At 36.2% G+C, this 27923-nt stretch overlaps 1 protein-coding gene across 2 annotated transcripts; it reads right to left on the bottom strand.

The window, feature by feature from the left end:
- Positions 1-138: 138 nt before the first annotated feature.
- On the bottom strand, positions 139-27923 carry LOC128211887 (phospholipase DDHD2-like). Of its 2 annotated transcripts, XM_052916997.1 has the most exons (20): positions 27771-27923; positions 22284-22592; positions 21821-22060; positions 21549-21665; positions 20542-20726; positions 17643-17786; positions 16438-16461; positions 10838-10988; positions 10376-10517; positions 9884-9986; positions 9356-9461; positions 8923-9047; positions 7936-8073; positions 7052-7147; positions 6605-6708; positions 5826-6060; positions 5315-5408; positions 4894-5076; positions 4292-4430; positions 139-1519 (listed from the first exon to the last, which is right to left on the bottom strand). In XM_052916997.1, the coding sequence occupies exons 1-20, from the start codon at positions 27910-27912 to the stop codon at positions 1063-1065; spliced, it is 3234 nt and encodes a 1077-aa protein (XP_052772957.1). In that variant the 5' UTR covers positions 27913-27923; the 3' UTR covers positions 139-1062. The 2 variants fall into 2 exon arrangements, with proteins under 2 accessions (XP_052772957.1, XP_052772958.1); XM_052916998.1 differs by lacking the exon at positions 16438-16461.

The raw sequence follows: 27923 nt of genomic DNA, 5'->3' as shown, positions 1-27923 counted from the left end.
AAATGGATACAATGGTGCACTACCTTAGTATATGAGGCACCGAAGTTCATGTTGCACAGGCTATTATTAAAGCTGTATGCCAGACTGCAAACTTGAATTCTAATAGGACTTCCAAAAAATGATATAAAATGGAGCAAATTAGGTTTGTCACAAATTTATTGCACCATCAAAATCAACATTTTAAAGTGTCAAAAATGTTCGGATTTTCTTTTGAAACAAATAATATCTATGTCTTGGAAATGTTGAGTATCTAGAAAATATTGCTTGAAATGAAGAATCATACTCAAAGATAAATCTTTAATGTTAGAAATAAATTCAGTTTTAGATCATGATTTTTTCTTATTAAACCCTGAATTAACCAGTTTTAAATTGTAAATAAGATAAATATCTACATCATGCATGTTTTAATTCGAATTTTACATATATTGGGAAAAGACGGTAACAGTATCCTACAATGTACTTATTTTAATAAACTATGAATAACAAGTTTAAATCCTGCCAGTCTGCAAAAAAACTTTACACATCGGACATAAACTTTGTTGAAACTTACTTATACTCACAAAAAAACAGTGGTTCAGTTAAAAATATAGTCAACTGTCATTTTAACAAGCATACATAAAATAAATACCATATATACAGATCATTTTAAAAATATAAATAACACATTTTCCAATCACCAACAACTTTACAAGTCACATGATAATTGATCAGCAACGAATGTATAACAGATTTTGCCTTAATGAGAAATGGTTGGTTGTATTCCTATGCATATAATACCAATCATTTAATGGAAATATACAACCTTCGACACAGAAAGTAAAGCAAAGTTGCATCATGGAAACACTCCACTCTGTAAGTTTGATACTCAAGATTAAAAAAAAAAAAGAGTTAAAGTAACAATAAGTATTTAAATAATTCACTTTTTGATAATACTTTGTCAAATCCAGATTTTCAAGTGCTATATGATACAGAAAATGTAACCAACTATTGAGTGTTGTCAAGATTAAAATTTTATGATTTTAAATATAAAAAAATTATTCCATGAAAGTTTGGAGCTCTAATTTAAGTTTTTTTCATAAATCCTGCCATTGGTGGAGGGCCAGCCATGGCTGGGGGCGCACTTCGTGATTGGCCAACACTAAAGGGCGGAGGCCCTGAAGGGGGAGGTACGTTTGAGTTCAAATTCACCTGAGGAGGCCCTGACATGGGCCCTGAACCAGGGTTGTACATGTGGGAAGACCCATGCATGGGTACCGATGGCCTAACATTGTTTGTCACTTCCATATTTGATCCATAACGAGGCCCCTGTGGGGGTCCATGCCCTGTTGTGAATGGAGGCCCCACTTGAGGTTGTGAGCGGGAAGCGGGGGCGCCGTATGAGGTTCCCATTGGTGGTGGGCCTTTAGGGGGAGGCCCAACCACACTTTTTTGTGAGTGTTCTGCTCCAGGTATAATGGGCGAAATTCCAAACAAGGAATATATTTCCCTTAGCACCAATAATACAGTGTCCTCAGAGGTCCTGGAATTGGAACAAAAACTTGACATTAACATATAGTTTTCTTCATAACACAGTTACAAGTACATTATAAAAATTTGCTCAGTTTTATAAACAATATCATCATCATCATCATCATCATAGCAAACTCAAACAAGAGCTGTCACAGTATGTGACGAATGCCCCCGAATGTGACATTGACCTATGAACAAGGTCAGTATATGAAAAGTTGATCTTGTCTCTACGTGTCAAATACATATGGCAAGTTATTTTAAATTGCCTTTGAACATTAAAAAATACCACTCATACTTGACAACCTACACTGTTATGTCCTTATATTCAGCATTCCATTGTGAATAAACACTAAGAGTATCTTTCACCAGAGGTAGGGACATGGGTCTTGTACCCGACACGACGTCTTGGTATGTCAAACACATGTGGCAAGTTATTATAAAATCTTTCCATACAAGAGAAAGTTACAGCTCGGACACCACAAACTATACTCTGTGTCCATATATGCAGCATTCCATTGTAAATAAACACCTAAGTGTGACCTTGACCTTAAAGGTAGGGACACGGGTCTTGCACGCGACACGTCGTCTTGGTATGTGGAACACATGTGGCAAGTTATTTTAAAATCTGTCCATACAAGGGAAAGTTACAGCCCAGACACCACAACCTATACTCTATGTCCTTATATGCAGCACTCCATTGTGAATAAACACCTAAGTGTGACCTTGACCTTAGAGGTAGGGACACAGCTCTTGCACGCGACACGTCATCTTGGTATGTGGAACACATGTGGCAAGTTATTTTAAAATCTGTCCATACAAGGGAAAGTTACAGCCCGGACACGACAACCTATACTCTATGTCCTTATATGCAGCACTCCATTGTGAATAAACACTTAGTGTGACCTTAACCTTAGAGGAAGGGACATGGGTCTTGCACACGACACATCGTCTTGGTATGTGGAACACATGTGGCAAGTTATTTTAAAATCTGTCCATACAAGGGAAAGTTACAGCCCGGACATGAGTTATCGGACACACAGATGGACGGACGGACGGTGCGATTTTAATATGCCCACCTTCGGGGGCATAAAAATCTTCACTATCATCCAGGTGAGCAGATTGGGTGAAGTATTTAGGTTTTGTGAGTTACTAGTATCGGGATCTCCTTATCAAAATGTTTCAAACAATCGTTCCAGTGGCGATGTTATGTTCATATTTAATGCCGATATAATTTTGGAAAATATATATTTGAAAGGGTTTTGACTGTTGATTGCTTATTAATAGAATGTAAAAAGGTTATTGTTTGAAACAACCTATGCTCCTCAACACAGTACTTATTTGGATAAGAAAGCACAAAATAGAAAGAAAAATATATACTTTTTTGCATTTTGATTTTCTAGGCTGTTGATATTTAAATGAACATCAACAAAAAAGCTTGTTCGTTAGTATTGGTTAAGTCCATGTTTAACATAGTCTATCTTATTATAAAACTATATCAAATGTTAACAAAGTAATACTTGGTTACCAGACATCAGAAAATCAGATAACTGTATTGGATATACCATAAGGAAGGAAGGACATACATGTACATAAATTATAGTCATTATTCAAAAAGTATAACTATGAAAGTTGAACTCAACTGGGTAAATGTAGCACAGTTTGAATATGAGTATATTTAGTCTAGGGATGCAAACGAATATTTGAGTATTCGATGAAACGTTTGGTATTCAAATGTCAAAACTGGTATTCGAATATTCGAAAAAAAAAGAGTTGAATAAATAGAATAAAAAAACCTTTGACCTACAACGCTGCTATTGAGTATATAGTTCGTTTGTCATGTTTTTACAATGATTGGCCCCTAATGCCAGAGGTGTGAATGTGATGACAATACATTAAACACGTGTCATATGTCATTTACGGACATATCGTCAAGTCATACAAAATGTCCACATAATTTTATAACTGACTATTGGACACCAAAAAATAAATTATTTTCGGTAAATTTAAATGCCTTTGCCAATTAAGGATTTAAGGAATCGTCCTTCACACTAATGTGTTGTCTTGGCTGCATTTTAAGCTGTGCAACATTGCTCAAATCACCGTGATACTATGTATGGCATGTGCTACAATTATGAAGTTACATGTATGTGCTGTTAACTGTTTTCCATGTTTTGATGCACTGTTCTTGCTTTGAAATGTAACTGTATAGTACAGCGTTTAAGGATATATTTCCTCTATTGATGTACAACAGAAGAATCAAATTCATACAGGTTTTCGTTTTATTATTTTACTAGCTCCCGAGTTGGTTCCGTATATTAGGTAGAGGTCTATCCCAGAACGAGGCTGCTCATCCTACGGGAAGACCCTCGGTTGGCGCATTACGCCATTTGATTAGGATCCATCTAATTTCACATTTTTTCACAATATGAAGGCATGGATTTATTCGATTTTGATTTTTGATTGTTCATAATGTATTACCATTTTCTATGTAAAAATGGGGAGGCTCATTGGGGGAAAATCGTGCTTACTTGCTACGACACAGTAGGGTTAAAATGCCTTGGCTATTACTTAAGCGAATGATAATAATAGTTTACTACAACTTCTAAAAGATGTATTTTGGTTATTGAATATTCAAATATTTGATCGAAAGGATTACCAAATATTTGAATATCAATTTAGCCATTCGTTTGCATCCCTAATATTTACACATTTTTTCATTGGATCATAACCATAAAAAATTTAAGTCATAAAAAATCTAGAATTGTATACTACATGTACATACCAGTAGCATCCATGACTAGTGAGTGAGAACATGTAGTCGTTGAAGCTCTCTATTGGACGTTCCTGAAGTACGTAGTCAACACGACGACCCTCGTTCAGTTGACCTATATACACCTCCTCCTCTGCACCGGACACAATTGCTGGAAATTAAGTTATGAAAAAAGTTATCAAAAATACTTTTCCAATACATCTTCAATGAAGAATATCTAAGCAAACTAACTTTCAGGTAACTTTTGGATATCCATGAATTGATAACATAAAATGTTTTTGCCAAACACTGTGAGACTGAAACTCAGGGTAAACAAATTTCAGCAAATTAAATGGAAAACCTTTTATTTAATCACTAAAAAGACCTTTGTTTTAAATTAGCTGTATATGGTACAAACAATAAATTATTTTAATGATTATCAGAGTAATATTGTCTACTTTTCATCATTCATATGCATTTATTATTATTTTAATAGACTATTTATTATTATTTTAATAGACTATTTTTCAGTATTTTTAATATTTTTCGTGTTCAGACATCGATAGTTTTCATTCAAGTCAACTTGAAAAGGGCAATTCTCCATAAAGACGACTGAGGGTGACTAAGTTACTCACAAACATTATCATCATCAAGCTGTTGGGCCATCTGGGACATCTCGGCATCAACATGGCTTTCTAAGCTCTCATCAGACTGGTGGGCCCGTGCAAAATTGTTGATCGACGTCCATGTCGTCTTCAGAGAGTCTATGATCTTCTGCTTTATGTCTGTTCCCATCCTGGCCAGGCTTTCTTTTAATTCTGTAAATAAAAGGGAAATAAATTTATAAAAAATGCTGCAAAAAGCAAAGAACCAAATACACCAAAAAAACCCACTTGTTTTAAAGTTATTGTTTTGCATTTAGTTTAGCTTTAAATTACGTACTTTGATAGAACTGTTAACATAAGTACCTCATTACAACATTTGGCATGCTTAAAAGAAATTAAAACGTTGGCATTAGACCTGCAAATTAACATGCAATGGCAGCCAAACTCTTACCTAAATGAAGCCTTTTCCTGCCTTTGTGGTGAGGCATCAAAACCGGTTTAACATTCACCACTGATGGGTTAATCAAAGGTTCTAATCTGTAAGCCTGAAACATGGATACATGTATAATTAAAGACATATTTTTGTGAAATTCCAACGTAACATGATTGGAAGGCAATGACAGAACATTCTACATACAAATGTATATGAAGGACTTTCTACCAAAACAGTTATGCCATTCATGTACTTGTATTTGCACAATCCAAATAAAACAAATAAAAAACTGATAATGATTATTCAACAAATATAAAAACGAAGAAAAAAATACTGTCCAGTAAAAATTTTGAAAAGTTAAGGGAGTTCTATTGGCTGCATCATGGCCTGACCCTCCCATGACAGCATCATCACTTTTGTTCTGTTTGAATGTATGACTGAGTTAGCCTTGACCATAAACACCAGTCAACTATCTCATTTGCATGCTTTCATACTGTAACAGATCTATGATGTACAAACTGCCACTTACAACAGGATCAAAGGGGTGGAACACGTTGAAGTATTTCTGACAGGTAGGAAGCCTGAAGTCCTCTCCGATGGTCTCCACTCCACGTGCAGACAGTATGAGGCCCATTGGGGATCCAATTGCAAAGCAAGATACGGGGCTGAACTTGAGCTGGGGGTACTTGATGTGGGGCTGCCCAGTCCCGCCCTCACCCACAATATAATCCACCGACATGCTGGAGGAACTGCCTGTTGCAGGTCTGTAGAGATACAAGACATAATGAAAGCTTATGTTGGCACCTACCTTTATACCTGTGGAATTTAATGTAATTATAAATCACGATATAGAGTATTCAAATATGTGACGTTATCATTTTGAAATAGCATCAATTTGTTGAAAATATTGGTCAATGATAACACAAAATTGGTTGAACTTAAAAGTATTCTTGGACATGGTGATACTATAATGCGTTAAGCACAGATTGAACGCTATTTCCTTCGAATTGTCATTTTTTAAGCATTAAAAACAGACAGAATACTGTACTCTTCGACATGGAGATACAATTAGGCATTTAAAAGAGGTTGAATGCTGTTTCCTTCGAATTGGGATTTTTTAAGCGTTACACACAGACAGAATACTGTATTCTTCAACATGGAGATACAATAAGGCGTTAAGCACATATTGAATAAGGCTTTAAGGCTTTAAACACAAAGGAATGATGTATTTACAAGGGGATTATATAAGGCTTTTCATACAGACAGAATGAAGTTCCTCCAACTAAGGACACAAATATCCTAACCAACCTTTGCTCCTGTTGTTGCTGCTGAAGCAGCTGCTGTTGTTGCTGCAGTGCAACCCTGGCTGCCTCCTGGGCTTCCCTTTGTACCTGCTGCTGTCTACTCTTGTCCTGAATGCACATGGGAGACTAGTGGTATGATGGTGATATACTTTGAATGTATGTAGTCATGTAAACCATTATATAAAAATCTCACCTTGGTAAACCTTAGCATGTCAATTCATTAGAATAAGCATGAGTGTTTTTCAGATTCTTAATGGCAATGTATTTTTAAAAAATGTATGACCATTATTTGTAGGATGTTCAACAATCATGTACGTTATTTTCAGGCTAGAGACATGAGATGGGGCATAAAGCTGTGAAATTATCTTAGCAGGTTGGCTAGAAAAAGGCTTAAATGATGCCCAATTCTCATCTATGTCCAAACTAACCCATTAATCACTGTAACTCTCACCTTTTTGTTTGCCTCCTCTCTAACTAGCCCCAGCAGCTTCTTCCTTGGCCCCATCCCCAGGCCGAGCTCCTTCAAGTCAGATTCACTACACATGCTCTGTAACAAGGATTCAAGTTATCATGCTTATATCTGATTATGAGAGCCTTTGATAATTACCTACTTTGCTTACCGAAAACATATATTAAAACTTAGCCATGTTTTTGTGTACCAGCCATGTGTTTGTGTACCAGCCATTTTTTGGGGTTTTTTTTTTTCTCAAGTAAATTTCCCACTGGTTTAAAAGCTATGAATATCTTTATTGAAGTGGTTAAGCATCTGTCAGTTGTTAAGAAAATTTCCCTTTGTATTTTTGTCTTGAAAGCCTGAGCCTTTCAGGTTTATAGATTGAACATTCTGGTAGGCAGATTATTCATTGCTGTTTTAAGCTTGAAAGCTGCACATACTCTAAGGCCCATATTCATATAGTGTCAGATTGCCAAACTCAAAGCACTCATCTGCCAATGTCACTTCTGGTAATTAGTTGGCATAGAAACAATGCCAGTATTCATAGCATATCTTAAGACTTTCTCACTTTGAGTCATTTACCTAATTAAAGTATTTCACTGGCAAAATAATATAATTACTTAAAAAATTCTGAAATACTTTGTTTTCAAGACCTTTATCAAAATTAAACGTTTTTATGATAAAACTCTTTCCAATTTGACTTGCTGGTTAGATGTTTCCTAAATACCATAATATAATTATGTACTAATCACCAATAAATTTTGCGCAAAAAATGGGCATGATTTTCAAAAATACCTTTGGAACAACATATGGTAGTTTATGATTGAAAGAATGATTTATGAACTGTACAGTAACAATCAGAAACATCCCACAAGACCTACCAGGGACTCCAGGTCAATCTGCTCTTGTTCAAACAGCTCTACTTTCTCCTGTAACCCGACCTTGACAAGAAGGTCAGCCAGGGTAACGGTCTCATCACATGGTTCATCTACACTGGAGCTGGCACTTTCAATCTCCGGCTATAAACATCGATAATCATGTACATACATGTCCTTTACTATCTTATTGGCATGCAATATAATATTTATTAAAGAGCCCAATAAATTACATTGCACTGGTTCAAGAAATGTATACCAGTACATAAATCATTAATGTTTACATAAAATGTTAATGAATTTTCCAAAAATTGCTGAAGACATACATTTTATAAAAAAGACATCAACAACCCCTAAAAATTATTTCTTGATTTTTGATCTTGTGTTCATTTCCCATTGTAATGGATTTGCAGTTTCATTGGGTAGTTATACCTGAGACCGGGTCAACACAATGTTTTCTTTTCTATAAATCCTAAATATTGGGACATATCCCGAATTGTTTAAATGTTTTATAGCATTCGCTGCTTTTTCTTTTATCTGTTTAGTTTTACAATGGTCTGGTTCTCATTATATTAGAGCTATATTAAGCGACCTTGGATCAAATCAATTGACCAATCCAAATTGGAAGTCTCTTTCTAGCCCCTTCTTAAAACATCAGTATGAAACAAACAAAAATCTCCAAAAAACTAAGTCTACTCTGCTAATTCTTCAGTTACATGAATAAGTAACAACAATGCAGGGTCGCATATGTCTATACAAGTAAAGCTACACCAGACATTCCTGGGCAATGAACGCCGCAAAAACACAGGCTTCCAAAATAGACAAAAGAAATCAAAAGGGTATAATTGAATTTAAAAAAATAATCTCACGATCACCTATTCTCCCTGATCGTAGTAGGACTGTTACCTAGTTACTTGTGGCTTGGCTTGGGCGAGCAATGTGAAGTATTCTTTACTATGATAATGAGGGCACTAGTAAATTCAAATGTCTTACAGTTATTTCCTTGGAAGTGTCAGATTGAGAATCTGCCTCCCTATTGGTTGGCTGCTCAACACTTTCAAACATGGCTTCTGATTGGTCACCTTGGTGTTGAAGAAGGTCAAACAAGATGCAGGAACCTATAAAAATGATATTTCAAAGTATTATAATTATACGTGGTAATGAATGCAACACATTTGCAAGAAATCAGTATCTTTCTTTAAAATTTGTTACGATTTCTTTTTTATAATTGTATTGTTGGTAAAATTTTACAGTTGATGTCTGACATCATGACATGCATGAAATAAAAAAATAATATGGCTTCTATCCTAGTTTTATGGCCCTGGCAAAGAAAAGTTCTTAATCTTGCATCCAATTGCAAACAATGAACCTAAATTGATTGATTAAACTGATTTTGTCCATTCATCTAACATAGTGAAAACTGTACCTAGACTATGCCCAGCCACAGATACCCCACCCTGGAACGCTGGATTGCGTGAGAGAAACAGCTCGTACAGTCGGTTGATCTCATTCCCTACTGTATCAACCAAACGCTGAAACATACACATAGTTAATTTGTTTATACATATTTTCAGCTCAGCCATGAAGTCAACCTTAAAATACTAATATGAATCACTTTAAAAGTCTGTTTCCTACATTAAAACTTGAACCCCTTCAGTGAGAGGGTGATACCTATACCACAAGACAACTTTCACACTCTTGACGTGTATTTTTTCCATATCACAGGCCAATAGAAGCAATCTGTTTTATAGCATGCTATGTAGATCTTTTTACCATTTTACCATAGTTAGGATAGCTGTTCATATAACCTATAGCAAATTTAGAACTTCCAAGAAGATGAAACAAACCCTTATACCTAGCAATCGTCAGGTTTTGTTAACTGACCTGAGATTAATCATTTTAAGTATTTACAGAAGCAATTAAATTTGAAATATAATTAACATTATTCTTGTACCTGGCAGTATGTCGGGCTGGTGTAGAAAAGTACGTCCGTAACTGTGTCATTGACAAAGTGTCGCAGCTTAGGAATACTGGGTAATGTAATCTGTTTTATGCGTCTGAAATGAAACGTATTGCAAATTAAGACAAGTCAACACAAGTATGTTGTTTTTTGCAGTCAAAAGGCCATAACTCAACAAATATTGAAGTTAGAGTTAGGCTTTCATGAACATGTGCAAATTGTCTCTTGCATCATGAGTACAAAGTTCCATAGGAATATCTTGAACATTTATTATGTGAAAAGTAAAAGGTTTTGTACACAAACGACCACAAATACCAAGGCTAAAGTATTACCGTATCTATTATTTAAGAGTATAAATGACCTAAAAAGACAATAAAAATGAGGCAATAGACTTGTATGAATATCAAGTTAGTGATAAATTTGTTTAAAAAACTGCTTTACACAATCCTGATGACAAACATGCTGAACATTTGTGCATGTACTAACTTGTCAATGCTGGTCGCGTCCCCATGGACTGCCATATGCCACTGAATGGGAATAAACTCAACACGGCCGATCCTGTTACTCTCCACGGCCTGGGTGAAGTGGCTCGACAGCAGTGAGTGTGACGTCGACCGGAAATCATCCACTTAAACAAAACACAACTATTCGTTAACAAACCATGATGGTTCTGATTTATTGATGCTTGATTATGAAGACAGCTTTGAACTGCTAGTTATCACTCTAAAAAATGATAGAAACTGGTTGCAAGTGTTGTTCAATTTTAAAGGTAGGACAAAGTGTTGACATTATAAAGAGGGTTGTAACACCAAAGCATGCCATTATAAAAAACAATCTGCAGGTTGTATCCACATATACATGAATATGTTGGTATCTGACATATAACCATAGAAATGTGTTCTAACGGTAAACCAGGAATCGAAAACAAAGGCCCTATTCTTTGCTCACCACATTCAATGATGCTACGGAAGCGTAGATCACAAGTTGTTCCGATGCCGTGTACAACAAACAGAAGATGGTCCACCTGACGAGACTCCCCCTTGTCAATGTCAAAGTCTCCAACACCTCGCTTTACTACACGAGGTCGTGGCTGGTCTGTCTGTGTGTGGAAATGAGACAATATATAAAGTTAAAAAGCTTCCAATAGGGATCAGACTAAACTACTGAGACAAGGATTCTTTCAGTCAGTTTCTATTATGATCAGAAAAACAACGTACTCAGTGATATCCGCATTGCAACCACAGTACTTTCTTCAGTTACACTTTATACTTACCATGGAACAATTGACTGACAAAATCTTGTTTTAAGGAACATGCATTAGGCAGGAGAGACAACTCTTTCCCAATGAATTTGCATGTTACACTCAAATTTGGTTCAATAACACTTCAGTGTCAGTAGCCTTCATGGCCGTGTGGTCTTAACTTCTGCCTAATATTACTGTATTGAGAAGGCAGACGCTGTTCAACTCCCATAATGGGCAGAATATTTTTCAACCGCATAGCATCTGGTACTTTGCGGAACCAATGAAACTGTCACATTAAAATTCATGATTACGAGATTTACCTAGCCAAATTGCAGTAGACAACAAAGCATAGCTTAGTGTGTATTGGAGGTATCCGACAATGTGATAAGAGAAAATGTAAAGAGAAAATTTCCCCCTCAGCTCAAAAGAGTTTAAGTGACAGTTCAATGACTTTTTCTCAGCCTGTTTCCAGAATTAGTGAGTTGAAAATATTGTAAAAAATCAAAACAACATTTCAATTTGATATTTAAAAATATGACAGTAATAATTAAGAAAAGGAGTGCTGCAGAGGGAGCAACACTGCCAGTCTGTTTATTTAGCATACCTGGACATTTATTTAAGTAAGATTTCTTAACTTGGCTATACATGTATTGTCCCTTTAAACCAGTGTATCAAGTTTCATTGAATATCTTGAAAGTTTTTTTTAGTTACGGCACAACAACGACACCAAGCCAAACACAATATGTCAAAAAAGAAGATCTTCAACAGACAAACTATACACAATATGCAATAAGCACGGCAGCCATTACAACAGCCAACCTTCTCATAAGGCCAAGTTCACTTCAGTTAAAATCCTGTCTTGTTTTCAATATAATGCTACAGCCAAAGTTCATGATTCATGTTTAAAGGTAAGCATCTTATTAAGCTGTTGCTCCAACATTAGTAGGAGTTTAAATGCTTATTTTTGAAATGTTGATAGAAGTCCTTCAAAAAGAAGCAAATAGTTTCTTATTGAAAAGGTTTTGGTTAAGGCAAACAAGTAAGATAGGAAAGGAGTTCAAACATAAACCACAACAGTTTTGATCCTGTTTTCCAAAAACAGACATGTGTTACAAACAAACTGATTCCGACTTTTCATTACCAAATTTATTTTGGTGAAATGATCAGAGTATTCAAAGGGCACTGATGATACAAAAATTTCTGTTCTTGCTTCATGCCAAAAGCATATACACATATAGTCAAAACCCGTTGGCTCAATTTCCACATAGCTTGAACTTTATGTATCTTAACTCTTTGTAAGCACTCTGGCATGGCCCGATATTCACAAAGCTCGAAGTATTTTGGCCAGTCCCTTGGATATCAAGCCAATGGGTTTCCACTGTAGTTGAAAAATATTTAAACCATTTACATGAAAGAAGAAATAAATAAATAAAATAAAAATGTAAATGATGTGAACTCGGATTTTAAAATATATACTAAAGATAGTACTCATCAAAATTGACCTGATCCTTCTGACCTCTACATTCATAATGTCACAGCTGAATGATTTTCTTAATTTATATAGCTGACTTGATAGCGCAGTTGGTAGCTATAGGCTTGTGTATATACATGTAAATAATGGTAATTGTTAATAGGCTAGTGTATCACAAGTGTTCCAAAACAAAATTAATATGTTAATACATTTGTATGTATGGGTCTAAAGGAAAGGTTCTGCCTTGTACATTTCTATTGGATCTCATCCTTAATTTTTATACATGTACATCTTGCATTCTGGCTTGCTTTCTTTCTGAATTACTCAGGCGGTCAGCTATCAATTAATTAATTAATCAATCTCACATATAATCATGTAAAATATTCTTATTCCAGCTATCCCTTTATTTCAGTTAACTATAACTAGATTTAAAGCTTTCTTCCTTACTAACTTTCTTTCCTTGCTTAGTTTACAATACTCCAACACGAATTAGAATGTCAGCAAGCATCAGGACAAATACTGCATTGCCGAATTTAGCAAACAGGATGCAAACTTCAATAATATGAGTGTTTCATATCATTACACCAGGCTGCACAACTATGTGGGTAATTTACATAATTTAAAAAAAAAGAAAATATGTTATAAATGGAACAGAACAGGTTGCTTCTGGTCCAGAGTTTCTGTTTGGTCACAAATAACTATTGGAACTTGTGCCCTCTGTTGTCGAAAGATGGAGCTGTTTCCATTAAAAAAACTGTCTTGGCATGTTACAAAGTAGTTGCTTAGATGTGCTCTTCGGTCATTAGGAGAATGTGAAGTCTCTTAATGACTTGTAACAGATTATCTAAACTCCTGGATTAGCTTTGAAAATAAACTGAATGGAATGAAGCATCAAGCAAGATGACCAATACAACTAATGTTGATCAGATGATGAATTGAGGCTGCAATAAGGCAAGATGTAAATGTCTGAAAGCAAATTGTACAAGTCAAAACACAAGCTGTCATTTTTGCTTCAATACTCTTTCATAGGTCTATAGTTTGAAATGATGATTTACTAACTTAAACTTAAGATGAAATTCAATTGCTCATTGAAACCTTAATGTTGTTTGTAACCTCCATAAAATATATTCATGATAAACAGTCAAGGTCAGGAGAATTTGTCCGTATCAATATCAAAGATGTTACATGAATAGTATGCTGATCCTAGTTACATAAAACAATGTTATATTACAGCTCAGGCAAAACCCAGACCACACTACAAAATTTACAACAATAAATGGAGACAAAAGCAGAAAGAGACATTAGATGGAAGGGAAGTGGAGTGGGACATTAGAATGAAGGGAAGGCAGAGTGGCACATTATATAGAAAAGAAGGCTGAGTGGGATATTAGAATGAAGGGAAGGCAGAGTGGCACCTTATATAGAAAAGAAGGCTGAGTGGGACATTAGAATGAAGGGAAGGCAGAGTGGCACATTATATAGAAAAGGAGGCTTGGCAGGACATTAGACAAAAGGAAAGGCAGAGTGAAACATTAGATAGAAAGGAAGTGCTGACTGGGACATTAAATAGAAGGGAAGACAGAGTGAGTCATAAGATAGAAGGGAAGGGCTGACTGGGACATTAAATAGAAGGGAAGACAGAGTGAGACATTCGATAGAAGGGAAGGGCTGACTGGGACATTAAAAAGCAGGGAAGACAGAGTGAGTCATTAGATAGAGAGGAAGGGCTGACTGGGACATTAAATAGCAGGGAAGACAAAGTGGGACATTAGATAATAAGAAAGGGCTGACTGGGACATTAAATAGCAGGGAAGACAGAGTGAGACATTCCATAGAAGGGAAGGGCCGACTGGGACATTAAATAGCAGGGAAGACAGAGTGAGACATTAGATTGAAAGGAAGGGCTGACTGGGACATTAAATAGCCGGGAAGACAGAGTGAGACATTAGATAGAAAGGAAGGGCTTACTGGGACATTAAATAGCAGGGAATACAGAGTCATTCCATTAAAGGGAAGGGCTGACTGGGACATTAAATAGCCGGGAAGACAGAGTGAGACATTAGATAGAAAGGAAGGGCTTACTGGGACATTAAATAGCCGGGAAGAAAGAGTGAGACATTAGATAGAAAGGAAGGGCTTACTGAGACATTAAATAGCAGGGGAGACGGAGTGAGTCATTCCATTAAAGGGAAGGGCCGACTGGGACATTAAATAGCCGGGAAGACAGAGTGAGACATTAGAAAGAAAGGAAGGGCTTACTGGGACATTAAATAGCAGGGAATACAGAGTGAGTCATTAGATAGAAAGGAAGGGCTGACAGGGACATTAGAATGATGGGAAGACAGAGTGAGTCATAAGATAGAAGGTAAGGGCTGACAGGGACATTAGAATGATGGGAAGACAGAGTGAGTCATAAGATAGAAGGTAAGGGCTGACTGGGACATTAAATAGCAGGGAAGACAGAGTGAGACATTAGATTGAAAGGAAGGGCTGACTGGGACATTAAATAGCCGGGAAGAAAGAGTGAGACATTAGATAGAAAGGAAGGGCTTACTGGGACATTAAATAGCAGGGAATACAGAGTCATTCCATTAAAGGGAAGGGCTGACTGGGACATTAAAAAGCAGGGGAGACAGAGTGAGACATTAGATAGAAAGGAAAGGCTTACTGAGACATTAAATAGCAGGGGAGACGGAGTGAGTCATTCCATAAAAGGGAAGGGCTGACTAGGACATTAAATAGCAGGGAAGACAGAGTGAGTCATTAGATAGAAAGGAAGGGCTTACAGGGACATAAGAATGAAGGGAAGACAGAGTGAGTCATTAGATAGAAGGGAAGGGCTGACTGGGACATTAAATAGAAGGGAAAACAGAGTGAGACATAAGATAGAAAGGAATGGCTGATTGGGACATTAAATAGAAGGGAAGACAGAGTGAGACATTCCATAGAAGGGAAGGGCTGACTGGGACATTAAATAGCAGAGAAGACAGAGTGAGTCATTATATAGAAAGAGTCAGTTTGGGAAGGGCAGAATGAGTAATTAAACAGAATGGAAGGGCTGACAGGGACATTAAAAAGCAGGGAAGACAGAGTGAGTCATTAGATAGAAGGAGTCAGTTTGGGAAGGGCAGAATGAGTAATTAAATGGAATGGAAGGGCTGACTGGGGCATTAAATAGCAGGGAAGACAGAGTGAGTCATTAGATAGAAAGGAAGGGCTGACTGGGATATTAAATAGCAGGGAAGACAGAGTGAGTCATTAGATAGAAAGGAAGGGCTGACAGGGACATTAGAATGATGGGAAGACAGAGTGAGTCATAAGATAGAAGGTAAGGGCTGACTAGGACATTTAATAGAAAGGGACATTAAACAGAAGAGAAGACAGAGTAACACATTTCATAGAAGGGAAGGGCTGAGTTGGACATTAAATGTGAATAGGGGTAGAATGGGACATTACATAGAAGGGAAGGCAGAGTGAGACATGAGATGTAAGGGAAGGCAAAATGGGACATTACATAGAAGGGATGAAAGAGTGAGACATGAGATGTAAGGGAAGGCAAAATGGGACATTACATAGAAGGGATGGCAGAGTGAGACATGAGATGTAAGGGAAGGCAAAATGGGACATTAAATGGAATAGAAGGAAAAATGGGACAATTGATGGTGAATAGAAAGAGTGGCATGTGAAAAAAGAGAGGGAATGCAGAGTCAGACATGGTAGGAAGGAAGGCAGAGTGATACATTACATAGAAGGGATGACAGGGTGAGACAGATTGCGGAAGAACAATTTTCACAACAAGCATTTCATTCAAATGTGACTGGTGACTAGATTTACCTGTGATGTGTTAATGGCGCTCACCTGTACATACATGTGCAAGTATTACTGTATTGTTAACAACAGCTTCATGTACATAAACAATGTGGTATCCAGGATATATACATATGCCTAACAACTAACATGTTAACCAAACAAATTGTTTATCTTCTCATTGTTTCAAATATGATAAACTGTTTCCAGATACCGTCTGGTCATACTATTGACAGTATGGGTGAGGAAGAATAACTTTTTTTTTTAAATGATATGAAGTGTTTTTAAACCATCCTGGAAGTAATAATAAACTTTTGGTATAAATATAAGTTATGAAATGAGTCATTGTTGTCATTATCTGGGATATGAACACAGTGGGGATGGTTAAAGTATGCATGGTTTAAAGGTCTCAACTCACCATAACACATAACACCTTCTCCATGGCCTAGTGGTTAAGCGTTCGCTTGCATGGTTTAAAGGTCTCGACTCACCTTAACACATAAAACCTTCTCCGTGGCCTAGTAATTAAGTGTTCACCTACGAAGCGGGAGGTCATGGGTTCGATCCCTGGCCGTGTCATACCGAAAGACGTTCAAAGTTGGTACAAGTAGCTCCCTTGCCTGGCGCTCGGCATCTAAAGGGTAGTGCTTGGAAAAGTGGTTTACTCAGTACTGGTTTAACCAAGGAAAGTTGTAACCTGTGTATCAATGCTTTATACCGAGCACGTAAACCAAGGGGTCTCTTCCAGAAAGAGCTAGGGTATAGCACCCTGACTTCCTTGTATCCCACCACTGTCTCTTCAGCCTGCTGTCCCTTCAGCAAAAACAAAGGACCCTAATGGAATTGAGTGCTTGCACTTTTACGGGTTATCCTTGACCGCAAGGTCTAAAGAAATACATACATACATACAACCAGCCCAACTGCATTCATACCTCGATAATGACATCAAACAAACCATTCATTCCTTAAGAATACCTGTGCATTTGAATAAACATATCTATATAACGTTCAAACTCTCTGCAGAGATAATCTAAGCCATGTCAAATCTTTTCACTGATAAAGGTTAAGGCTAACATACCATGACCAGCATATCAGTGAGGGTATGATAAAGTGTCTTTAGATCATACTTTCAACTATGAAGCAAGTGTCACAAATTATATTAAAATTGTTACTAGCAATTGATATCAGTTTAATCACAAAAATATTTTGTTTAGAGGTGCCATTGACCATACCTGTAAATTTCCCCACTCGTCTGGTTGTGATGAGGCCACATAGTGGACCATCACATTGGCATTGTGCATAACAACCGTCTCGTCACTCTCAAGTCGGATAGGCTTGTGCCACACACCGCTGGAAATGGCAGTCTTGTACTCTTCCTTGAGAAACATAGGATAAACATTTGATAGAATATTATGTCTTGTTTTAAGTTGTGTGCTATTGTGTAACTGCATGATACTGCATGATCACTCAGGGACAAGCTTATAAATACTGCATGATCACTCAGGGACAAGCTTATTAATACTGCATGGTCACTCAGGGACAAGCTTATAAATACTGCATGATCACTCAGGGACAAGCTTATGAATACTGCATTATCACTCACAGGGTTCGAATTTAGACTCGCATACTCGCAAAATGCGAGCGACATTTGCAAATTGCGAGTGACTTTTATTCGAGCTCGCAAAAAACTGCGAGTGGCTTTTTCTAGACCACAAAATGTTAAAAGAAAAGTAGAATAAACATAAACTTAACTTCGCTACGTGGTCGAGTGTAAACAACCTATAAGTGGCATGTTTACACTACCAGTAAAGAGAAGACAGTACGGAGTCACGCTCAAGTAAGTTTTCAAAAATAGAACAAATACGGAAAAGGCCGAGTTTTCTCTCGAATCTTTCCAGGATGCTCCGAGGCTTGCATAATACAAAGTGAATACAAATGACGTAATCACCTAGCTCAATCATTGGCTAAATTTAGCGCTTTGGCGCACTTTATGTTAACACCATCAACCTTTGAATATATCCGCTTAACTGTCTAAGTGGGGTTTCAATAAGCAGACGTAGACGTATGATATGTCCAGAAAATCGCCAAAAAACATCCCAGAATTTGACCCCGGGCCTTTTGAAAATTCCTTATAATAGCCTTGTACGCCTCTTTTAATGTGACCGGACGTTTTCATATGCTGCACCATTGACTGCTTAAAATATGCCGTACTGCCCTTTCATCTTCCATTATGCCATGTACGAGTCATGTGACAGTTTATTGTGCGTAAGGAGCAGACGACCTGTGTATTCATAAATGGTTCTAATCCGATAAATGGGAAGAGCCAATTAGAGAAATATCGCCAGGAGGCGGAGCTATTGAATCAGCAAATCAGAATATACAATGAGAACTCGTTCATTCAAAGATGAAAGTTTGCAAAATGCTATAGAATATGCGAAGGGATGGTGAAAAATGTTGTCAAGCACTAATTCACCTTTTAAAATAATTGATAATTGTTCTGTACAGACGAGATTCGCTATTTTAATTATTGTTGATTTGAAGCAGATGGTAACTGCCGATTTGTAGACATAGGAAAGCTGGCGCTAACACAATCAAATACATCAATTTATCAGTAAATGTTTTGAAAGAGTATTTGTAAAATATTAATGATGAACATTTTTTTGTAACCTCCAAAATATTTTGATGCTTTATGTCGCGTTTTCCTATCATGTCTACGATCATGTCAAAATTCGCTGAAACCGCCATTTTGTCGGAACGATTTTCGGTGTTATTTTATCAATGTTCTATGCTGTATAAGTGTTTTTTTAAGCAAGGGCAGTGATTTTTATTGTCATTTTATTCTAAAACATCAACATATTAAGCATAATTTTACCAAAGACAATTAAATAACAGCCAGGTTGATATAACATTCGTACTCAATCCTGATCGTACAAACTAAATTTCTTACCCTACATATTTGTGTTTTTTTTGTGTGTATTTATGCCAATATGATTGTTTCAAATGCTTAACTTTCTGTTAAAATGAGACATTGCACTAAAGAAGACTCCAGACAAGTACAGTCATATTACCACAGACAAGAAGACAAATTTTAATTTTGATATTTAAACACACCCTTCCAAATTTTGTGCAAAAGCAACAACATTTTGTAGAGTCTGAAAATCATGGAAAATGATTTTAATTGAGAATGAAAACAAAACACTCTAGGAGGAAACCCCACAAACCCCCCTTGTAACAGGGGTGGACCCCTCCCACACCCTACCACATGCGCCCCTACGCTAGTGGTTGAATATAAACAATAAACATAAATATAAACATTTTGAATTACACTTTACCTACAAATTATATGAAAATTCCTGAAAATCAGACATCGAATTAAAGAAAATCCTGATTTGGGGTATTATTAAAACCCCCGACTTCGATATATTTTATAGTCCAAAACATCCACGCTACATTTACTGTTGCTTTTATTTATTATAAATTTATAATGTTATTGTTTTTAATACTTATAGACTTAATCAGTTAATGAAATCTGTAGCGTGCTCGCCGAATGGGTATTACCCGATGGCGCCCTCCTCAAAGTTAACAATGTCAAATTATTGGACAGCTTTGTTATCAAAAAGCGGCCAGCATCCGATGAGTCATCTGTACCCTCCAAAAATAATTTAAGCCATCAACAAGTTCTAGTAGTCGAGTCACACAAGATTGATACTTTTTTAATATTCATAATATGTCTTTATAGGTGTAAATATCTACTTTAATTAGACAATATTATAAGGGAATAAAGAAAATAATAAAATTGCAAGTTAATTTTTCATTTTGCGAGTTGCCTCAAAAAGCACTCGCAAAATTTTGCAAGTGCTCCTCAAATTTAAATTCGAACCCTGACTCGGGGACAAGCTGATAAAAACTGCGACAAGCTTGCAAATCCTTTATGATCACTCAAGTGAAATCGCTCAGGGACAAGCTTGTTAAGTCTTCATATACATTTTTGTTTTCCTTGTAAATGAACTACAGAAATAAATTTTTGAAATTACCTAAAATCTAGATAGCAGGACAAATCACTAGCAGAGGAATTCTCAGTAATGTGAAAAACATCAATCTAACTTCAGTTCAAGGTACACAGATACATACCTCCAACTTCAAGCACATATTCTCTTCATATGGGGTGTATCTAGTGTCACCCTCACGCTTGTAGAACCAGCTACATCGGCGCACCAGCCTTGGATCTTCCTCCCAGTAGACAGAGTACCGCTTGCGCTCTGATAAGTTCACATCATATCGACCTCCCTCAATAGGCACCACCAGGTTGGCTTGACCTGTAGAAAACACTGCAATGACAGACTGGCCCGAATTTCTTGAACAATTTTGAATCCATTATTACAGGATCCAGTTGAGCAACATTTTTGGCATTTCTTTTTTTTTTGCAAAATCATGTTTGATTAAGTTATTTGACAAAATGAAGCCTTTATGCCTTTTGGGGGCAGAGGTTTAAGAAATATATGCTTGTTGTTAAATAGTCATTGCATACAAAAAATATTGTTGACTATGCTACTTTTACCCACATATGCTGGACACCATGGCAAGACACTATATGCATTGACAAAACATATGGTTGGCTTTTAATAAAGAAGAGAACTTAAGCTTGAAAAAATTCTGATGTAATTTAATTGAAAATATATTTAATTAAAAATATTTTATGGATCATACCTTAAAAAGAAAATATGAGCAAGGGTTTTATAATGTGATATATAATAATAACCTCGGACAATCAGGGTTAAGTGGTTAAGGTTAATTAAGGGATGTGATTGACTTGGCAGGTGTAAGGCTGGAACAATTTTGGATATGACTTATGGGGGAGCTTAATTGGGTGTCAAAGGGGGGAAGGGGGGAGGGAATACCCTGCCACAGAAGCATAACTGGTCTTCGAGAAGCCCTTTAAAGGGTTTTTCTGACTTCAAAATCGAAGCGAACTGGAGTGTCAATACTTAAAAAAATTAAGGTAATATCCAAAAGCAACCAGTTATCATTTAAAATAAACCAATCTTTTTTTGTAATATATGTTTTTATGTCCCTGTTAGATTAGCAGAAATCTGCTGGCAAATCACATCTGATTCTCTGTAAATGCCAACAAATGGTACCTGTATTGAAGGCATCCTCAAGGGTAAGATTGTCGGACATTGACAGGGGGTACCAGACATCCCGGCCCTCAACCTTCTTACAGAAACACCAGTGGGGGGACACAGGGGCGTATACACCTGAAATATCACCAATACTTTTTATATGAATTGTGTTTAATGTTGAACATTAAAGTTCATTTAAATTTTTTTTTTTTTTAACCATTTTAATAAGAATGTTTATAATTATGAAGACTTTATTCGCAGCATTTATTTCAAATAGTAATTCTAGATACCTGTAGCATTTGGTACATAGCCCATCCCTGGGAGTGGCCCCATACTGGGCTGGGCTGGGATAGCAGGGATTGAGGGGGGGCCTGGGTCTGCCCTATGACTGGAGGAGCTGTTGAAATCAGGTGAGAATGGGATAGGAGCAGGCGGGTTGGCAATGAAGGAGGACTGAGAATTGGCGTATGTTCCGGTCGGCATTGGTGCATAACGACTAGAACCATGCTTTCTGTACAAGCCGGACAGACCTGAAAATTGAAAAATGAGGGTAACATATCCAAGTTTGACTTATTCGTAAATCAATGATTAAACATTAAGTCAACCATTTTTTTGTAATTTCAACATCATTTGTCGGATCACTTATCAGTACATGATACTCAACTATTTAAGGTTTACCATAACCAAAAAGCTAATCTGGAACCAGTTTATTAAATTCTATGAACAGTCTTTTAATACTACAATGGGTATTACCACTAGCATTTGGCATGGGCGGCATTGCAGACATGTGGCTAGAGGCAGGTACATGTGATGTAGGAGCTAGAGGACCTGTCCCAGAACCCTGTGAGAATGGTGGAGTCACCCCGGGGCTAGGCCTTCCTGGCAAACCCTGGTTTATCTGTGTAAAAGGGTCAGCGGGTGATGAGCCAGTGTTAGCAAACAGGTTGGCAGTCTGGGGCCCCTCCCTGTGTCCTGATACAGGCGGAGCTGTCATGGGTCGAACTGTTGGTGGAGGTGGAGACTGACCCACAAAACTATCAGCTTCACCCAAAATGTCATCCTCTAAAATGGAAATTTGGTAAAAGCATGGTGCCTGCTGTCTATGTGCAGATTACATACCAATCTTACAATGATGACAAGAACTCTCATCTAGTTGATGCAATTTGCTCAAGTTTTTGAAAGTATCTCCAAAATATCTCAACACTATGTACAGATGAAAGGAACTGTACTTCTGACTTGGTGAACATTCCCTTTGAATGACTATTGGATTAATCCATGAATTGGCTCACTGCCTTGTGATTATTCTTTTATACTTTCGGAAACTTGAACAAATTTCTACATCTACATGCATGTGCAGATGAGGATTCATGTTGTACTCGTGTTTGTTTAAGTATTTTTTTGGATTTGATTTGTACTCATGAATCTTCTTCTGAATCCAGAGTTGTTTTAATTGCAGCTACTTAGGCCTTTCAAAATTTTCTGACAATAAATAACTGCAGTTATACATAGTTATGTGTTATGTTATGCTAGATTGCTGGTAGGAGTGACCTATAGACTAGAGTGACCTCTTGAGTAAATATGAAGAACAAAAAAAGTATTTCAAGTTGAAGGTTAATATTGTTTTAAAGGTCAAACAACACAAAAGCAGACATATATTTCCATAAAAAAACTGAGCACAGATTTGGAAAGTAATTTTCGGTAAAAATGAAAGTTGTCTTATATCTGCTTTTATCTGTAGTCTGGGTCAAAAGTCGGATCAACTAATGTAACGCCCTAATGAGCAGATACCCAGGTATGATTCCGATAAACTGTGTTGGTTTTAAGTAGCTATCTAGCAGTTTTTTTTAAGTATGTAGATGTGCAGTTATGTCAAAGGTTTCATACAAATATTTTAAATATAAGGTTTACCCTAACAAATAAGTTGAGCATTTCAGTCATCAATTCTTTGAAGATGCGACGGACAGTTACGACGAATACAGATAGTATTTTTGTCAGACCAAAAAAGGACAAGGCCTTAAATTGGCTAAATACAAACTGGGACCAATAATACAGGGACTGGAAACGAGCCGTTATGCTTGAATATGTTGTCATGCACATGCGCATTGCGCATTTCCGATATTGACGATTCGTGAATGTGACCGAAATATATCGTTATAATTTTGATGACTACGCTCTCGAGAAAGCATTGAGTGTTAAAATACCGTCGCATTGATCAACCGTAAGTGTTTGTGTTTATTGCTTTCATGTAGTTTTGAGTTTTTATTCGGTACTTCTACCATTTTTTATAAGACAATGGGACAGTTCTTCGCATTCGGATGGGTGATATCCGAACAAAATAGCGGAATTTGCCGTTTTAGTGATAGGTTTCGTTCGTTACTCTACACATTCTTAAATAAATTTCAACAATTCGTTATTGTAATGGTGTTGGCATAGCATAGCTAAATGTAGTCGTACACTTTTTAAAAAAAAATGATTTTAAAAATATTCGACAGTTATGTATTGAAAATGTGTTTTTACTGAATAAATTCTGCATCAATCTGGCGGGATTTAATTGCCTTTCAAAATGTATTTTTACATTTATTTTGGCATAATTTGGTACCTAACATATTGATGGTTGTACCGGGGGAGTTTTTAATAAGATTACAAGTTAACATGTTAGTGAATTTTTGGTTTGAAGCATTATTTTTTCTCATCATAAATTGGAATTTGATGAGGGTATGTATGTGGTAGCTGCAATAAATATCTTATATGTCAAGCTGAATAAAAAGTGACCATGAGTTAAAAGAATTAATGATATAATCCTTAAAGACAGATCAAAATGCAGCATCAATGATAATAGTGCTATATTTCACCTTTATTTATTTTTTTCCTTGGCTATCTTTTTTGTTGTTGCAGCATTTACTTATGAACGTTTTAACAACTGTTTTGGTCTTGGAATGAACCAATTTATGCGATAATGCATGGAAACCAGTGATATAAGACTGCTGATAAATATCAGAATGCAGGTTATGATATTTATGTTACAAAAAGCTCATGTTTCACATTTAAATTGTGCTTTCAGGTCCAAATGCGTCTGACGTTTTCCTGGCAGATTCTTCATAACTGAGGAAGATGGACCTTCTACATTTCATGAACACCATTGACCATCAACTCAAAATGCTTAAAATGAATATATAAAAATGTTGAATTATGAAAAACATCTTTATTTCACTGATAAATCTCTATTTACCTCCAGAAAACATATATTAATTCATTTTAGAAGTACATGATTTTTGGTATGCATGACAGCAGTGATTTTTTGGAAATATTTTTACTGTACATGTATGTGCCTTGCTAATTGGGAAAATAAGACACAATAGCAAATAAAATGGCAAATATACATGTTTTCATAATCAATAATCTTACTCCAATGTTGCATCGTACATGTAAATCACTTGAGTATGACATTTACAATAAAACATTCCCACCTCTGTCGTTTTCCTTTCCATGTCTTGAACGCATGTGCCCATGTATTCCCAACACCGAAGCATAACTTTCATCACATACATATTGTTTCCGCGAATTACTTTTGTCACTGTCTCGAGGTTTTCGGAGATAAATTGATTTAGAAATAGTAGCAGAATTTTCCTCAAAATCACTATCTAAAAAGTTATATGCACTCTTAGTAAACCCACCAAGTATAGTATCGAAATCCAAGTCATAAATAACGTAATCCTCTTTAAAATATGCCATTCCCACAAATGATAATGTTTGAATTTAACAACGTGATCGAACGATGGTATTTGTTTGTCTACGTTTAATTTATTATAATTTGAGTAATAATTACTAATTACCCTTTGTGTTTTTCTTGCATGGCTCTTAACACCGTAATTACTTCTTAAGGTGTTACAAACATTTATCGTGTTAGCATATTCTAACATCACACTTGAAAAGACACGTTTACGTTCATACTTGAAACCAGCAACTTTTCATGTTTCCCAGTTCATTTTGGGGTAGTACACATGGATTTATTTTAAATTTCGTTTCATCCCCAGACATTTGTCTTTCGGGCATTTTATATCAAATGAAAGGTAATTTAATAAGCTTGATATCGGTATATTAGTTGTAAATTTCTCATGTTTAAAATTAAATAAATGATGATTTTTGTTAGTCATTTCCTGTTTTTTAAACCTGCACTGGCGGTCAAATATTGCCGACTTTCATTTAAGGACTTTTTTTACCTCTCCGGTTTAATGCCAAATATTTTTTTCATTAGTGCATTTCATGTCAAATGAAAGATAATGTATTCAGGTTTATATTGGTAAATAAATTGTCAAATTCTCATATTCAGTTTTAAATAAATGACTATTTTCATTACACCTTTCCTCTTTTTCAAACCTGTTCTGGCAGTCAAATATTGCCGATTTTCATTGAACGTCTCTTTTTTAACTCGCCTTTTCAACCCCACACATTTTTTTTCATTAGTGCGTTTTATGTCAAATGAAAGGTAATTTATTCAGTTTTATTTCGATGTATAAATTGTCAAAATTTCATGTTTATACAGTGGAACCTCGCTAAACCGGATCTCCACAAAACCGGAATCCTCGGGATACCGGACTTTTTTCAGAGTCCCGATTTTTCCCTTATACTTTTCAATGTAAAATAATCCCCACAAAACCGGAACCTCGGAATTCCGGATACCGGACAAAAAATCGAGAAAATTTGTTAGTTGTCAACGTAATTTTACCTCGCAAAACCAGACGTTTATTTGTTCAAACATGTCAAAATGATTTTGTGTATTAGGAATTCGCGAATCGCGTGTCACTTTGTTTTGACAGCCGGTGCGTCGTTAAATATTGCACCTTTGATGTTGTGATTACTCGATAATCGATAATGATGATTCCGCTGTGGATTGACTGCCGCGCGATAATCAAACGTTAATCAAACTTGTGAAAAGAAAAATTGATTGAGACATTAATTTGTTTGTTGTAGAAAATAAAGAACTAGAAACGGTTATTAAGTGATCATTTTGGAGGGTTGTTTTATCTAAAGACCTCTATGAGTGAATCAAATTAGAGCGGTGCGTTAATTAAATTATCAAACATACTTAACAAGCATTAAATTACGCGAGTTGTTTTATTTTTTTACTCGGAAAAAAGATGATTATAAAAACGCAGAATTATGTTTATCACTTTTGCATGTGCTTTAATCATGTCTCAACCTCCGTCTAAACGTCGAAGAATTGAACTGTCCCTAGAGGACAAAATGAATCTCATTAGAAATTCTGAGAAAATCCCTAAGCCTACAATCAAGGTATGTTTACTGTATGAAATCTTTGAATTTGCTGTTTATTTTCAATTTCAGTTTAAATTTCGCTTTTACACTGCATTAAAATGTTTCATTCGATTTATTTCAGATTCTCAGCTGAGCGCTTTGGCATCAGGAAATCAACAGTGGGCAATATTATGAACATTATGTATCACACTAGAAGCGTAAAGATACATGTACAATGTACATGTACAATGATATAAACTGTATCTGTAATGTACATTGATATATAAATGAATATACATGTATATTCTATGCATTATTTCAAGTTACTTGAACCATCATTGATGTAAAATAAATGTTATCTTTGTGTGTTTTAATTTTATTCCAATTTTCAACTTCCCTTAAGGTTAACTCAGTTAATATTTTGAGTAAACTTACTCCGTACATCAAATCCTCACTAAACCGGAATCCTCACTAAACCGGAAATTTTCCCCGGTCCGGACCTTGTCCGGTTTAGTGAGTTTTCACTGTAATTAATTAAATAATAATTTTCGTCAGACCTCTCTTGTTTTTTGAAACCTGCACAGGCGGTCAATTATTGCCGACTTTTATTTAACGCATCTCTTTAACTCGCCGTTTTAACGCCAAGCATATTTTTGTTATTAGCGCATTTTATATGAAAGGAAAGGAAAATTATTCAGCTTTATATCGGTGTATAAATTGTAAAAATCTTAATTTTAATACTTTAGTAATGACCATTTTTGTGAAGTCATGTACATATTTCACTCCATACTGCATCGCTGTAAATCTTGAAGCGTGCACTGATATCGATCGAATCATTGTTATCAGTGATAGAATCAACTGACGACAGCATATTCAGACTGGCTCATGCTGTACATAGCTTGGTTTCCTCTCCCTGTAATCTTACTCCCAGATACAAAGTTATACTTGTTCACCAATATGACAACAATTTGGGAACAAACTACAAACCTGGACCAAAAAGAGAGGGTTCTGATTGAACAACTGGCATAAAGAGACTTTGCTGGTCAGGCGGCGTTAACGTCAGGCCCCCTCCGGCCGGCATAAGCAGCAACGGAGGTGGAGTAGCTTCTTTTTTCGACCTGTCAGCCATTACACGTCAAA

Source organism: Mya arenaria, chromosome 12 (genome assembly GCF_026914265.1).
Source record: "Mya arenaria isolate MELC-2E11 chromosome 12, ASM2691426v1".
In the NCBI taxonomy this organism is placed as follows: Eukaryota; Metazoa; Mollusca; class Bivalvia; order Myida; family Myidae; genus Mya; species Mya arenaria.
The sequence above is the reverse complement of the archived record's forward strand: the minus strand, read 5'-3'. Positions and strand labels throughout refer to the sequence as shown.

What these genes read in the sequence shown, in the direction of transcription:
- LOC128211887 (XM_052916997.1), bottom strand. Translation starts at nt 27,912, where the DNA reads ATGGCTGACAGGTCGAAAAAAGAAGCTACTCCACCTCCGTTGCTGCTT. An exon ending in CCAGCCCGACATACTGCCAG is followed by an intron (nt 9,462 to 9,883) that starts GTACAAGAATAA and finishes TGTATGTTTCAG; the next exon opens with CGTTTGGTTGATACAGTAGG. An exon ending in CAGCAACAACAGGAGCAAAG is followed by an intron (nt 6,061 to 6,604) that starts GTTGGTTAGGAT and finishes GTATCTCTACAG; the next exon opens with ACCTGCAACAGGCAGTTCCT.